The sequence below is a fragment of the Arvicanthis niloticus genome, chromosome 20 (genome assembly GCF_011762505.2).
Source record: "Arvicanthis niloticus isolate mArvNil1 chromosome 20, mArvNil1.pat.X, whole genome shotgun sequence".
Classification (NCBI taxonomy): Eukaryota; Metazoa; Chordata; class Mammalia; order Rodentia; family Muridae; genus Arvicanthis; species Arvicanthis niloticus.
The window spans coordinates 27,764,707-27,777,266 of record NC_047677.1 but is presented as its reverse complement, the minus strand read 5'-3'; the positions used below and the strand labels follow the sequence as shown (position 1 = coordinate 27,777,266).

Here is a 12,560-nt window from a genome sequence, read left to right as displayed (position 1 = left end):
AAGACTCTACTCCTCAGCCATTGTTGAAGAGGCCATCTTACTAGGTGGTGGCGGCAGTGCACACTGTTAATCCCAGCACTTGGGAGGCAGAGGCAGGCACATCTCTGAGTTTGAAGCCAGCCTGGTCTACAGAGTAAGTTCTAGGACAGCCAGGGCTACACAGAGAAACTGTCTCAAGAAGCCAAAACAAACAAAAAACAGAGCCATGACTTTTGAGAACCTTTAGGGCCTCCGGGCACAAAGAGTGACCTTCATTTTAGAACTTTGCACACTTCTTAGTAACTCGCCACCTCTTCGCTTCTTTCCTTCCTCCTCAATCCCATTTTTTCCCCTACCCCTTTATCCTAGGCCAGTTTCCAACTTGGCTCTGTAGCCACGGCTTTCTCTTCTGACACCACTGCATCTACTTCCTTAGATGTTGGCATTGTGGCTGTGTGGGACCGCACCAGGTTTTTGTGTACTGGAGTGGCACCCAGAGCTTCGCCCATGCCAGGCAAGCACTCTGCCAGCCTCAGCCCTTGGCTTTCCGTTTGGCTGCTTGTACAGCCAGGTGCTGGGTGCCCCTAGGCCCTGGCATGGTGCCCTGTTAGGATAGAACTTTTGTGAATGCTTGCTCAATCCATGGGATGAAAAGGGTCCCAGGTGGGGCATGGGTTTCCCCCACCCCCGGAACTAAGGTGTGAGTACAGGTGTGGGTACAGGTGGAGGTTTACTGTTAGGTTTCAACCCAGGATAAGTCTCACTTTGTACCTGTGGCTCCTCCCACACTTCTCTGCCCACCCCCTACCCTGAATCTCCTGGGGGCTGGGCTTCCGCTCCCCCTCCCGAGGCCTTATCCCAAAATATCTCGGTTCTTTTGGTTATGCCAGGCTCCTTTTTTGGTTGGCAACCCCTCTCTTGCTCTCCCTCCCCGTCTCTCCTCTCTCGGTCTATGTCTGCCTGCCATGTTCAGCCTGGGCTCTTCTCTCTGGTTTTTCCGTATGTCTACAACAAAACTCATCTCCACACTTTAGGAGTGGGCATATCCTCCTTCTCTTACTTCCTTTTTTCCATCCAGTTACAATCTCTGTCCTTAGGGGTCTCTCTCCTATGCCAGTGCTGGAGTCAGAGGCACGCACTAGCACTCTGCTGCTGTGTGGGAGGGGCCAGGCGTGGGTGGGCATATTGTGTACAGAGAGGGAGAATGTGATGCCCAATCCTTGAGGGAGGAGCCAGCCTGTCTGGAAGATATGCAGGCAGCCCTGCATGGTGCAAGTGGAGACATGGCCAGGGAGGGGTCTGAGGGGATGACAGTTTAAGGCCTGATTGGCAGCCTGGGGAGAGCTAAGTAAGGTGATGTCATCAGAAAAACTCCAGTCTAAGGAGGTTGACTACAGCCATAAAACGGGGATTAAATAATTCCAGACAAGCAACATCAAAAGGAGGGAAGTGCACACATACACACATACACACATACACGGACACATGGACACATGTACGCTCACATACAAACACACACGGACACACACATGAACACACACAGACACAAACATGCGCACACACGAACACACACATGAACACACATGGACACAAATACAGACACGTGCACACACACAAACACACACGGACACACATGAATACACACATGGTCACATGCGCACACATGAACACACACAAACATGGACACCTGCGCACATACACAAACACACGGGGACACATACGTGAGCACACACAAACACAGACAGATGCGCACACACATAGACATGGCACACACATCTAACATCAGTTGAGTCTCTCTAAACATTTTTTTAAAGGCTGGGCCTTAAGTTGCACAGGCTGGGAATCTGTTACAGATTCCTTGTATAGCCAAGGATGGCCCATCATCTCTAATCCTCCTGCTTCTACCTCCCACGGATTGGGATTTTGAGTGCCTACGATCATACCTGATTTGTGCGGTGCTGGGGATCAAAGCCAGGGCTCTGTGTACTCTGGGCGAGCCTTCTACTAACTGAGCTGCACCTCTGGTCCTCAACTCTTGTATATTGCAGCTTTTGTTTATTGCAGGTCTGATTTTTTTTTCATAAGGTCTCATTATATAGCTCAGGCTAGCCTATAACTTAACTATGTGCCCCAGGTTGGTCTTAAACTAACAGATGATCTCTTGCTTCCGCCTCTCAAGTGCTGAGATTCCAGGTATGGGACACACACACACACATACACACAGGGCATTTTCCCCAGCATCTTATAACTTCAGACCTGTGAAGCTTAAAGTCTACCTATAAAGTAACAGTGTTACTGCAATTTTGCATTCCTTTAAACAAGTCCACAGCCAACCTTATGGGCCTGCCTCCATTTCTCCATCTGTGAAGTGGGCTTAGAAAGCAGATGTCTGTGAAGATGGGAGGAGGGGGCTAGCCCACAGGAGTCCACTCATGCTTTCTTGTACTGAATGTGATGTTGTCGCAGCATCTAAACACACAACACACAGCCTCTGTGGTTATTGCCTGGGAGGTAGGGTATGACATTCTCCTGACTGAAGAGTGACCTGAAGGTTACTTATCTAAACTCTGGGTGCCTTTCCTGTTTTAGGGAATCTTGATCACCTGGACAAAGGGTTTCAAAGCCACTGACTGTGTGGGTCAAGATGTAGCCACTTTACTGAAGGAGGCGGTAAAAAGGAGAGAGGTAACTTAATATTTTTAAAATAATATTTACCTTGCATGGGGGGATGTTATAAAAATTAAGCTTGCTTTTTTTTTTGTGAAGAATTGGAACACCACAGAAGCATGGAATTTGGAAGTCTCCCCCACCCTGCCCCTGCCCCCGCCACCTGCCCCAGTCACTGCCAGCATCCAAGTGACACTTGTCAGTTTTGTATCGTTAAGGGATAATATGGGGCTGGTGAGATGGCTCGGCAGCCTGCCACCAAGCCTGAGTTTGGTTCCTAGGACCCACATGGTGGGGGAGAGGATCCTCTCCTGTGGTTTATCCTTTGGCCTGTACACATGTGCTGTGTGCTGTGTATGTACGCACATGCACGTGCGCGCACACACACTAAATCAGTGTGAAAAGGACGGTACACTCAAGGAGAGGTAAAATCATGACTCCTAGGGATGGAAAGTTCCTGACAGCCCATACAGCCAGGGACTGCCAGGGGTTTCAGAGAGCAGGCATCCATCCAACATGGATGGCCCTGTTGGTGGGAATAGACTTAGAGACAGTGTTGTACTCTGTGTCAAATTGCAGCGCACAGTCAGGAAACCAACCCCGCTTCCCATAAGCATGCAGTCCAGAACATGGACTGGCAAGATTCAAGCCAGGCCCAGCTGGCCCCTCCCTGCATCCGTGTCTCCTTCTTTTCAAAGGAATTTGACCTGGATGTGGTGGCTGTGGTCAACGACACCGTGGGCACCATGATGACCTGTGCTTACGAAGAACCCACCTGTGAAATTGGACTCATTGTGGGTAAGTCCTATCAAAGGGTCTCTTCTCCAGGACCGGAGCGCTGGCGTTTCCTCTTTTGTAGAAACCCAGCAGCTCAGTCGTTAATGGGGGAATGGTTGATCTGTGGGTACCATTTTTACTCCCCGCCTCTAGAATTCTGTGTGGAGGCAGGCTACACCCCAGGATGTCACACATTCATTAGGATTGAACCGTCGGTCAGTGAGCTCTCCAGGAACAAGGCACAAAAAAGCTCATGTGTCCTGGGTAGATGGAGTGGGGTGCCCGGAACCAGACCATGTGCAAGAACCTAAAGGCTGCAGACTCTAGGGTTAAAAGGGAACTAGAGACCGTCTCCACTCCCGACCAAGTTCTCGCTGGGAAGGGCTAGTGTGCTCTTGGACACCATTCACTGTCTAAGTGACCCCAGCCCTGGAGGTTTTTTCTTGCATTCCAAACATGTCAGAGGTCTACACCTCAAGAGGATTAAACTCTGTGTGTGTGTGTGTGTGTGTGTGTGTGTGTGTGTGTGTGTGTGTGTACAGTGTGCCTGCATGTGCCACATCATGCCTATGGTGGTCCAAGAACAACCTTGGATTTTGGCCCTTACCTCCACCTGATGATATAATAATATAGCCTAACAGAAGCAACCTGGGGAGAAAGGGTTTATTTTAGCTGCCAGTTCCAGGGTACAAATAGGCAAGAACTTGAGACGACTAGTCACAACATATCCATACTCAAGAGTAGATGGAAATAAATGTACAGATTTACTTCTGCTCTTAACCAGTTCAGGAGGACCCTTGCCTAGGGGATGGTGCCACCCACAGTGGGCTGGGTCTTCAACTAACATAAGATGTTCATTCTACCCAGTACAGACAGTCCCTCATTGAGACTCTCTTCCCAGGTGATTCTAGGTTGTGTCAAGTTGACAGTTAAAGTTAAGCACTGCACTCCCCAAACACTTTGTCAGTCACTAATACCTGCAAGCCCTGCTAGGACATCTCAAAACATCACCCCTGCCTCAAGAACATTTCCAGCATCTGAAGGTTTGGGATGGGACTCACACAGGCTGCTCTCCGGGTCTCAGGAAAAGCTTTTGTATTTGTTATTAAGCCACTTGAAACAACTGTTGAAACAGAAAATCAGGAAGCACATCCAGTTGAAAGGGATTCAGCTTCGCCCGGAGGTGTTATTCATTTCTTCCTTTTGGCAAAGCATCCTCCACCCAGCCCAACCTTTCACTGTGAATGGGCTTAGGTGGAAACTGCAAATCCACCATGACTGGGCATATTCTCTCAGAGGCTAGGCCTCACCTTCCTGCCTGGGAGCTCAAACCTTCTGAGAGGAGCTGGCGCCAGGATTCAGCCAGCTTTTTCTTGCCTCCATCAACCGACCTCTTTGTTTAGAATTCTCATGGCCAGGGAATACAGTTTACATGTTTTGGCTTTCTTTGCATCTTCTATTTCCGGGGCTCCTTTTTCTCTCCTCTTTGTACTTTGGGTAGAAGGGAACTGAGAAACCAGAAACAATCCAGTGGGAAGGGTAGAGTGGAAAGCCATACCCTTGAATTGAGGGAAAGCCCACTCACATCCCTGCAGGCTTTGCTATGGCGTGTGCAGCTGATAGTAGCAACGTCCCTGGGAGCCTCACTGCAGACCCCTAAGTCAGACATGGCCGCTCTAGGGTATGGTTCCCGAGAAGGGCTTTATTGTAGAGATGAGGGAGACTTCAGCCAGAGGCATCTGGAAGTGGCCAGACTGAGCAGGGCTCGCAGAATAAAGATTGAGCCATTTTGTGTCCATAGTCCCTTGTGGGCTAAAAGGGCACCAACTTGTGTTCCTTCCCAGTCTTGGGGGATATTGAACAAGATACTCTCTAGGGAAGTCAAGCATTTGGAAGCCAGAGGCTTCCTGGCATCCACACACCATCCAGAAGAATTCCTCTTGTCTTAGAAGTAGCAGATATTCTATAGTGTCAATGTGCTGTTTGGTTTTATGTTTTAGGTCAATTTGACACAAGCTAGAGGCATCAGAGGATGGGAACCTCAACCTGGAAAAAGACCCTGTAAGATCAGGCTGGAGGCAAGCCTGCAGGGGCATTTTCTTAGTGATTGATGGGGGAAGGTCCAGCCCATTGTGGGTGGAGCCATCCCTGGGCTGGTGGTCCTGGTTTCTATAAGACAGGCTGAGCAAGCCATGGGGAGCAAGGCAGTAAGCAGCACCCCTCCATGGCCTCTGCATCAGCTCCTACCTCCGGGTTTCTGACTTGTTTGCATTCCTGTCCCAACTTCCCTCAGTGATGAACAGTGATGTGAAAGCATAAGCCGAATAAACCCTTTCTTCACCCAGTTGCTTTGGTGGTGGTGTTTCAGCACAGCAATGGTGACCCTAACTGAGAGACAGTCTGGGGTACCAGCAAGGCAAGGAGCCACTGCTTAGAGTGGGATGTATCCCCAGCACTCAGAAGTTTGCTGACTAGATGTAGTCATGGCAAGTGAATGGGCAACGTAGGAAAGTAGACAGTCCTCTGGCTACTCTGTGTGTGTGTGTGTGTGTGTGTGTGTGTGTGTGTGTGTGTGTGTGTGTGTGTTTGTGTGTACACGTGCGCACGCACACACATGTGTGGAGTAGCAATACATTCCTTTGTTGTAAGAACATGTATCAACATAAATACAGCCCTGTCTGAAGAGGCCAACAGGTTAGGCTTTAGGCAAAATGTAAATTAATCAAAGTTGGGCCTCATGGGAGGTGGACTTGGACACTTGAGGATTGCTACAGGTTCAAGGCCAGCCTAGTCAACATGGTAAGTACCTGGCCAGCTAGGGTTACATAGAGAGACCATGGGGTTGGTTTGTTTGTTTTAAAGATAACTCGATCCATTCCTCTTTATTGTTTATCTTAGATTTGCCATTTAAATGTAAGTTTTCCTAGAAACAATGGGAAAACCAAATGTTTTGTTCTATTTCAAGAAATTCACCCAGCTGGATGGTAGTGGCCCTCGCCTTTAATCCCAGCACTTGGGAGGCAGAGGGAGGTGGATCTCTCTGTGAGTTCGAGTCCAGCCTGGTCTCCAAATCAAGTTCCAGGACAGCCGAGGCTGCACAGAGAAACCTTGTCTCAAAAACAAACAACAACAACATAAAACAACTGAAACTATAGGGCTGGAGAGATGGCTTAGTGGTTATAAGCATTGGCCGCCCTTCCATAGGACCAGAGTTCAGTTCCCAGAACCCACATGGCAGCTCACAACTGTCTATAACTGAAATTCCAGGGAATCAACCTGCTTACCCAGATATAGGGCAAACACCAAATGTACATTTTAAAGAGGGAGAGAGGAAGACAGAGGATGTGAGAGAGAGAGAGAGAGAGAGAGAGAGAGAGAGAGAGAGAGAGAGAGATATTGAGTGAGTAATGGTGGTGCATACCTTTAATCCCAGCACTCAGAAGACAGAGGCAGCAGATTTCTGAGTTCGAGGCTAGCCTGGTTTACAGAGTGAATTCCAATACAGCCAGGGCTACACAGAGAAACCCTGTCTCAAAAACCAAACATATATACATATATATACACACACACACATATATATACATATGTATATATATATCTCACACATATACACACTGGTGAGGGCTGGGGATGTAGTTCAGTTGATAGAATGCAAGTAACCCAGTCCCTTCTTGCCAAGGATCAAGGATCGTTGTGGAAGATGGGGCAGAAGATTATAAAAGCCAGGGGTGATTGGCCAGTCTAGAAAAACAGCCTTTTGCACACCTGACAGGGGAGTTGCACACATGAAATCAGAGGCTCTGACAGCAGGAAGAGCCTGTGTAAGATCAAGGCTGACAAAGTCCCTGCATAGATGAGGGGGAGAAGGGTCATGATCGCACCCTGGCTGAGGAGCAACCGGCACCTGATGGCTGCTGGGGGAAGGAGAGTCGGTTTTTCCCTTTCCTCTGGAGATGTGGACCCTGAACACCTCCCTGTGCTCCAGTATCCTAACCACATGCAGGCAGCACTAACTGCTCGGTGGGTGTGTTTAGAGGGGACCATGCAGAGGGAAAAAGTGGTAGAGGATGGGGGAGGGACTGGAGGGGAAGGGGTACAGTTATTCCAATTTGTGCGTGTGTGTGTGTGTGTGTGTGTGTGTGTGTGTGTGTGTGTGTGTACAACTAATTTAAAAATTGTAAGCAACCCTTGCCCTGCACATCAGAGCTCCTGGTGTGAAGACCCCCGGTGTGAACCCCTCCCTGTGTGAAGTCCCACCCTGCCCCGCCCCACCCCCACCTCATCCTTTACTTCTGCACCTGTGTTTTAGGGACTGGCAGTAATGCCTGCTACATGGAAGAGATGAAGAATGTGGAGATGGTGGAAGGGACCCAGGGCCAGATGTGCATCAATATGGAGTGGGGTGCCTTTGGTGACAACGGGTGTCTGGACGACATCAGAACAGACTTTGACAAAGTGGTGGACGAATATTCTCTAAACGCTGGGAAACAAAGGTAATCAGCCTGCTGGGCGCCAGTGAGGAGGTTGGCTGCAGTCTATGGCTGCACAGGGGCTTAGAAACCCATCCCCTTTGGTGTATAATTGGGTTTTTGATTTCTGGCATGGGATAGGGCTATTCCTAGAAGTGACTGTGACAGTGGACACTCTGCCTAGTTTGCCCTTTGGGGTCTGGAAGAGTTTAGCCATGCCCCAAAGGTCTCTTACCTTTGAGGACTTGCTTCTCACTGCAAGATCTTGCGCCCCCTTCTGGCTGCTCCAAGTTTTGCAACTCAGGTCACAAATTGGTTCTGAAAGGGCAGTGTCCACTCAGAAATGAGGTGACTGTCCCGGTCTCCCAAGAATAAGGTTCTTGTTCACTGGCCTAGCCAGGACGGTATGGTCCAAGTTATGTCCTTTGGAAAATAAATTGGCTGAAGTTTAATCTTGAAGATGTTGCGGGCTCACCCTGACTTGCCCCACGCTGTGTTTAATTGGAATTCTGTTAATGACAAAACCATCAAAAACCAACCAACCAAAACCACCAATATATGAATACAAAAATCAAAGAACTTTCTCTCTGCGCATTTAAGACTCCACTGAGATTTTTGCTTAGTCTGGAACTGCTGAGGGCCTTGGACTGTCTTAGGCTGTGATCTCGGTGAGACACCCACTCACCAGGAGTCACTGTGGTGGTGACGAGAGAGAGAGAGGGAGCCTGTGTGTGTTCTGTTGTAGAAGGGTGAAGTGTGAGAGAGCCTGGAACAGGAAGAACGCCAGACTGGGGTGACCCTCTCTGAAGTGTGGCTTGTGACTGAGAGCTGAGTGGAATGGACCAGGCAAAGATGACAGACAAGGCCACCTAGCATGGCTTTCTGTAACTGCAGGAGGCATCGGTGTGGGGAGGGTGGAGGACTTCTTAGCCCCTGTCAGCCTGCTCCGGGTAGCACAGGACAGGCATGTGACCGAGATGATACCCTTGACGGGCGGCATAGGTCCGGAGTGACTGTTGGACCATGGGCGAGAGGTCCCCCTGCTCAGTGCCCTCCCCTCTTCTCCACTCAGGTTTGAGAAGATGATCAGTGGGATGTACCTGGGTGAGATCGTCCGCAACATCCTGATTGACTTCACCAAGAAAGGCTTCCTCTTCCGGGGACAGATCTCTGAGCCTCTCAAGACCCGAGGCATCTTTGAGACCAAGTTTCTCTCTCAGATTGAGAGGTGAGTAGGGAGGGAGGTTTTGGGCACCATCCAAACCTTTCAGCAAACTCCAAACTCATGTTTAGAGTACTTCACTTAGCATAGTATTTTTGAGGTTCATCCACTTTGGGTCTTCCCTTTTTTAGGGCTGAGTAATATTCCACTGGATGCATCTCTCACATTTTGTTTTCCTGCTTCTGCTACTGTCTGGCAGAGGGTTAGGAGTTACAGGCCCAACTCTTCTACATACTGAATTTGGGGCTAGCCTTGGCTATTTGAGATCTTGTCTCAAATGCAGACCAAGGTGGTGATTTTGTACATGCAGTGTGTATACAATACATATCACGTAAGTCCTTGAGAAAGGCTAGCCAATCTTAGCTCTTTCAGTTTACTGGGAGAAGGGAAAGCCTTGGGTAGTTCATATGATGCTTAAACAAGGGGACAAAGGCCATCATGGCTGACAGAATAATGCATATTAAGCTGAGGTATGGTGACAAATGGCATTAAAGAAAAAGAGATTACTCCGTGTGTGTGTGTGTGTGTGTGTGTGTGTGTGTGTGTGTTCTTTTAACTTAATTTATTTAGAAGGGGAATAAATCCCCAAGATGTCATTCACAGACAAGCCAAGTGCTTCAGGCCCGTCCTTTATTCCAAGGGTTCTATGGGCCCACTCCATCCAGCTCACTGGCCCTTGTCCTCTCCCACAGTGACCGATTAGCGCTGCTTCAGGTGCGGGCCATCCTTCAGCAGCTGGGTCTGAACAGCACGTGCGACGACAGTATCCTGGTCAAGATGGTGTGTGGGGTGGTGTCCAAGAGGGCGGCTCAGCTATGTGGCGCCGGCATGGCAGCCGTGGTGGAAAAGATCCGAGAGAACAGAGGCCTCGACCACCTGAATGTAACCGTGGGTGTGGACGGGACGCTGTACAAACTCCATCCACAGTGAGTAATGGCTTCGTCCTGCCCGGGGAGTTGGTTGGGGGTTACAGGGTGTTGACACAGTTCCTCACAGAAGCATAGCTGCCTGAGGCATTTAGGCACAGGAGCCTGAGACCAGGAATAGCTCTAGTATTTGAAGGGACTTTGGGAAAACAGAGAAGGCCTTCAACTGGGCCAGCTCACACTGACATGGGGTGGCCCTCCGAGGTGTGTATATGTTTGTGTAATAGTGTGTGCATTGGCCAGCTGTACTTGGTAAAAGGAAATTTAGAACCAAGGAGGTGAGCTGTTGTCTGGCAGGAGTAGCATAGGCCCAGGCTCTGTGGCAGGGAGAGACCTTTTTTATCAGAGTCTTAAACCCTGTACTTGAACCCACGGTGTGTTCCAAAGCTGGGGTCTTAGGGACAGTGACCATGTCTGGACAGAAGCCCTGTGTATTAGTTAGCCTTCTATGGAGGAAGGGGCCCGATAGAATGAATCTATATTAAAAGTAGATTCCTCTGCCCAGCTAGTCCAACAATGGCTGCCTCCCAACAGAAAGGCCAAGAATCTGATAGTTGTTCAGTCCAGGAGGCTGGACGTCTCAGCTGGTCTTCAGTCTCCATTGGAATCCTGAAGTAGTCATCTTGGATACCAGTGAAGGGATGCCTCAGCAATAGGGTAGATGAACTTGCCAATGGGAGTAGGGGAGAGGGAAGGCAAAAAGCAAAAGCTTCCTTCCATATATGTCCTTTTATGTGGGCTGGGTGAATCTTCCCTGCCCGCTCAGATCATCCAGGCAAGAAAAATCCGGCACACGTGTGTCCGGCAGTACGACATAAGCCAGGCAGCTGAGGGAGTTTGAAGCTGCTCTGGACTGCCATACCTCATAGATTCCGGCTCCTACCTGGACTAGAAATTATGTGTAGCAAGTATCACATATCTGTCCTAGCCACTTTATGATAGAATTTTTATAAAAATTTTTTGTTGTTGTATATTTTTGAGGCAGAGTCATGTAGCTCAGGCTAGCCTCAAACTTAATATATAGCTGAGGGTTCATCTTACATTTATGATCTTCCTTGCTTCCTCAGTGCTGGGAGTCAGATTCAGGACACTTAGGCAGGCGCTCTACCAGCCAAAGTAATCAAAGGAGTGAGCTGGGTTTGCAGCCCATTCTCACCCTTTCTCTAGCACGTCTAATTTCAGTCAACCCTGGTCCTCGAGCCTCATCTTCCTCTGACCTTCTCCCCCCCGTCTTTCGCCTTTTCAGCTTCTCCAGAATCATGCACCAAACTGTGAAGGAACTGTCACCAAAGTGTACCGTGTCCTTCCTCCTGTCTGAAGATGGCAGCGGCAAGGGGGCTGCCCTCATCACAGCTGTGGGCGTGCGGCTCAGAGGAGACCCTATGAACGCCTAAGAGCCAGGATCCTCCCAGCCCCCAGCCCGCCACCCTTCCAGCACTCCTCTCTAGAACCGACGACCACACCCCAGTGTTCCACCCAGCAAGCCCTGCTGGGAGACCCAGCGCCCGGCACCCACTCTGCCGCAGAGGGAGGAAGGGGACCGCAGTAACGGAGCATCATGTAGAATACCACCCAGAGCGCGTGCTGTTGATCTGATCTCTCGCCTGGACCCTTCACCCCTGCCCCGCCACTCTGCATGATTCAAGTTCGACCTGGCCATGCATTGCTCATGCGTGAACGTAGCGGCACCCACGTCGACCACAGACGTCCAGCCAGGAAAGAGCCCCCTTCTTGGACTCGTCTTCTGGGCCCTTCCAAGCCCATCCGTGGAGTCACCTCCCTCCCCCTCCGTGTGAAGTGTGTTATCACCAGCAGACACTGCCGGACTCCTGCCCACAGGGGCGTGGCCTGAAGGGCGAGCGTAGACATGGCACTGCTGATCCCTTCCGCTCCCAGCACCCGCCGCAGCCCGCCATCCCATCATCTGGATGTATCGACGCCACTGAATTGTGTACCGTGTCTGTCCGTGGAGCCTGTCCTAGTCACATTATTGAAAGTCTTGCATTTTGTCCTGTCTCGTGGTGGTGGGGGTTGGGAATGGTAGGGGCGCGCTTAGGTGGGCAGTCCCGTGGGAAAACATCTTGTTTCCATCTTGCTAGAAGGAACCAACCCACAAAACAACACCATCACTGGAATCTCCCATTGCTTTAGTGAGCCATTGTACGTCTAGTAAACTTTGTACTGATTCAAAAGTCGGAGTGGTGTTTCCTTGGGGTGGGGGTTGGGGCGGGGCCTTAGCGTATGGTGACAGCCAGACGGAGGATTTTATGGACTCCTGGGTTGGGGAGAAAGCGTAAAAGCTTCACAGGTGTGCCTATAATCCCGGCACTTGGGAAACAGGGGCTGAGTTCAAGACCCTCCTTGGCTACATAGTTTCAGACAGGCCTAGCCAACAAGAGAGCCCATGCCAACTGAAATGAAGCAATAAAAATAAGTCTCCAGGCCCCAGAATTGGTTCAAACTTCAAATGTCATGCAAGTAGCCTTTGGCCTGACGTCCAGCACCTGCCTTGTGCTTACA

General features: G+C 49.9%; 1 protein-coding gene across 6 annotated transcripts in view; it reads left to right on the top strand.

Annotated features, from left to right (window-relative positions):
* Hk1 (hexokinase 1) overlaps positions 1–12,232 on the top strand; it is a 102,649-nt gene extending 90,417 nt beyond the window's left edge. For all 6 annotated transcript variants that reach the window (XM_076916535.1, XM_076916536.1, XM_076916534.1 and 3 more), the window contains 6 exons: positions 2,569–2,664; positions 3,345–3,444; positions 7,733–7,916; positions 8,965–9,120; positions 9,807–10,040; positions 11,287–12,232. In XM_076916535.1, the coding sequence (XP_076772650.1) occupies positions 2,569–2,664; positions 3,345–3,444; positions 7,733–7,916; positions 8,965–9,120; positions 9,807–10,040; positions 11,287–11,434 (918 nt within the window). In that variant the 3' untranslated portion in view covers positions 11,435–12,232. The remainder of the gene's footprint in view (positions 1–2,568; positions 2,665–3,344; positions 3,445–7,732; positions 7,917–8,964; positions 9,121–9,806; positions 10,041–11,286) is intronic.
* Positions 12,233–12,560: the final 328 nt, after the last annotated feature.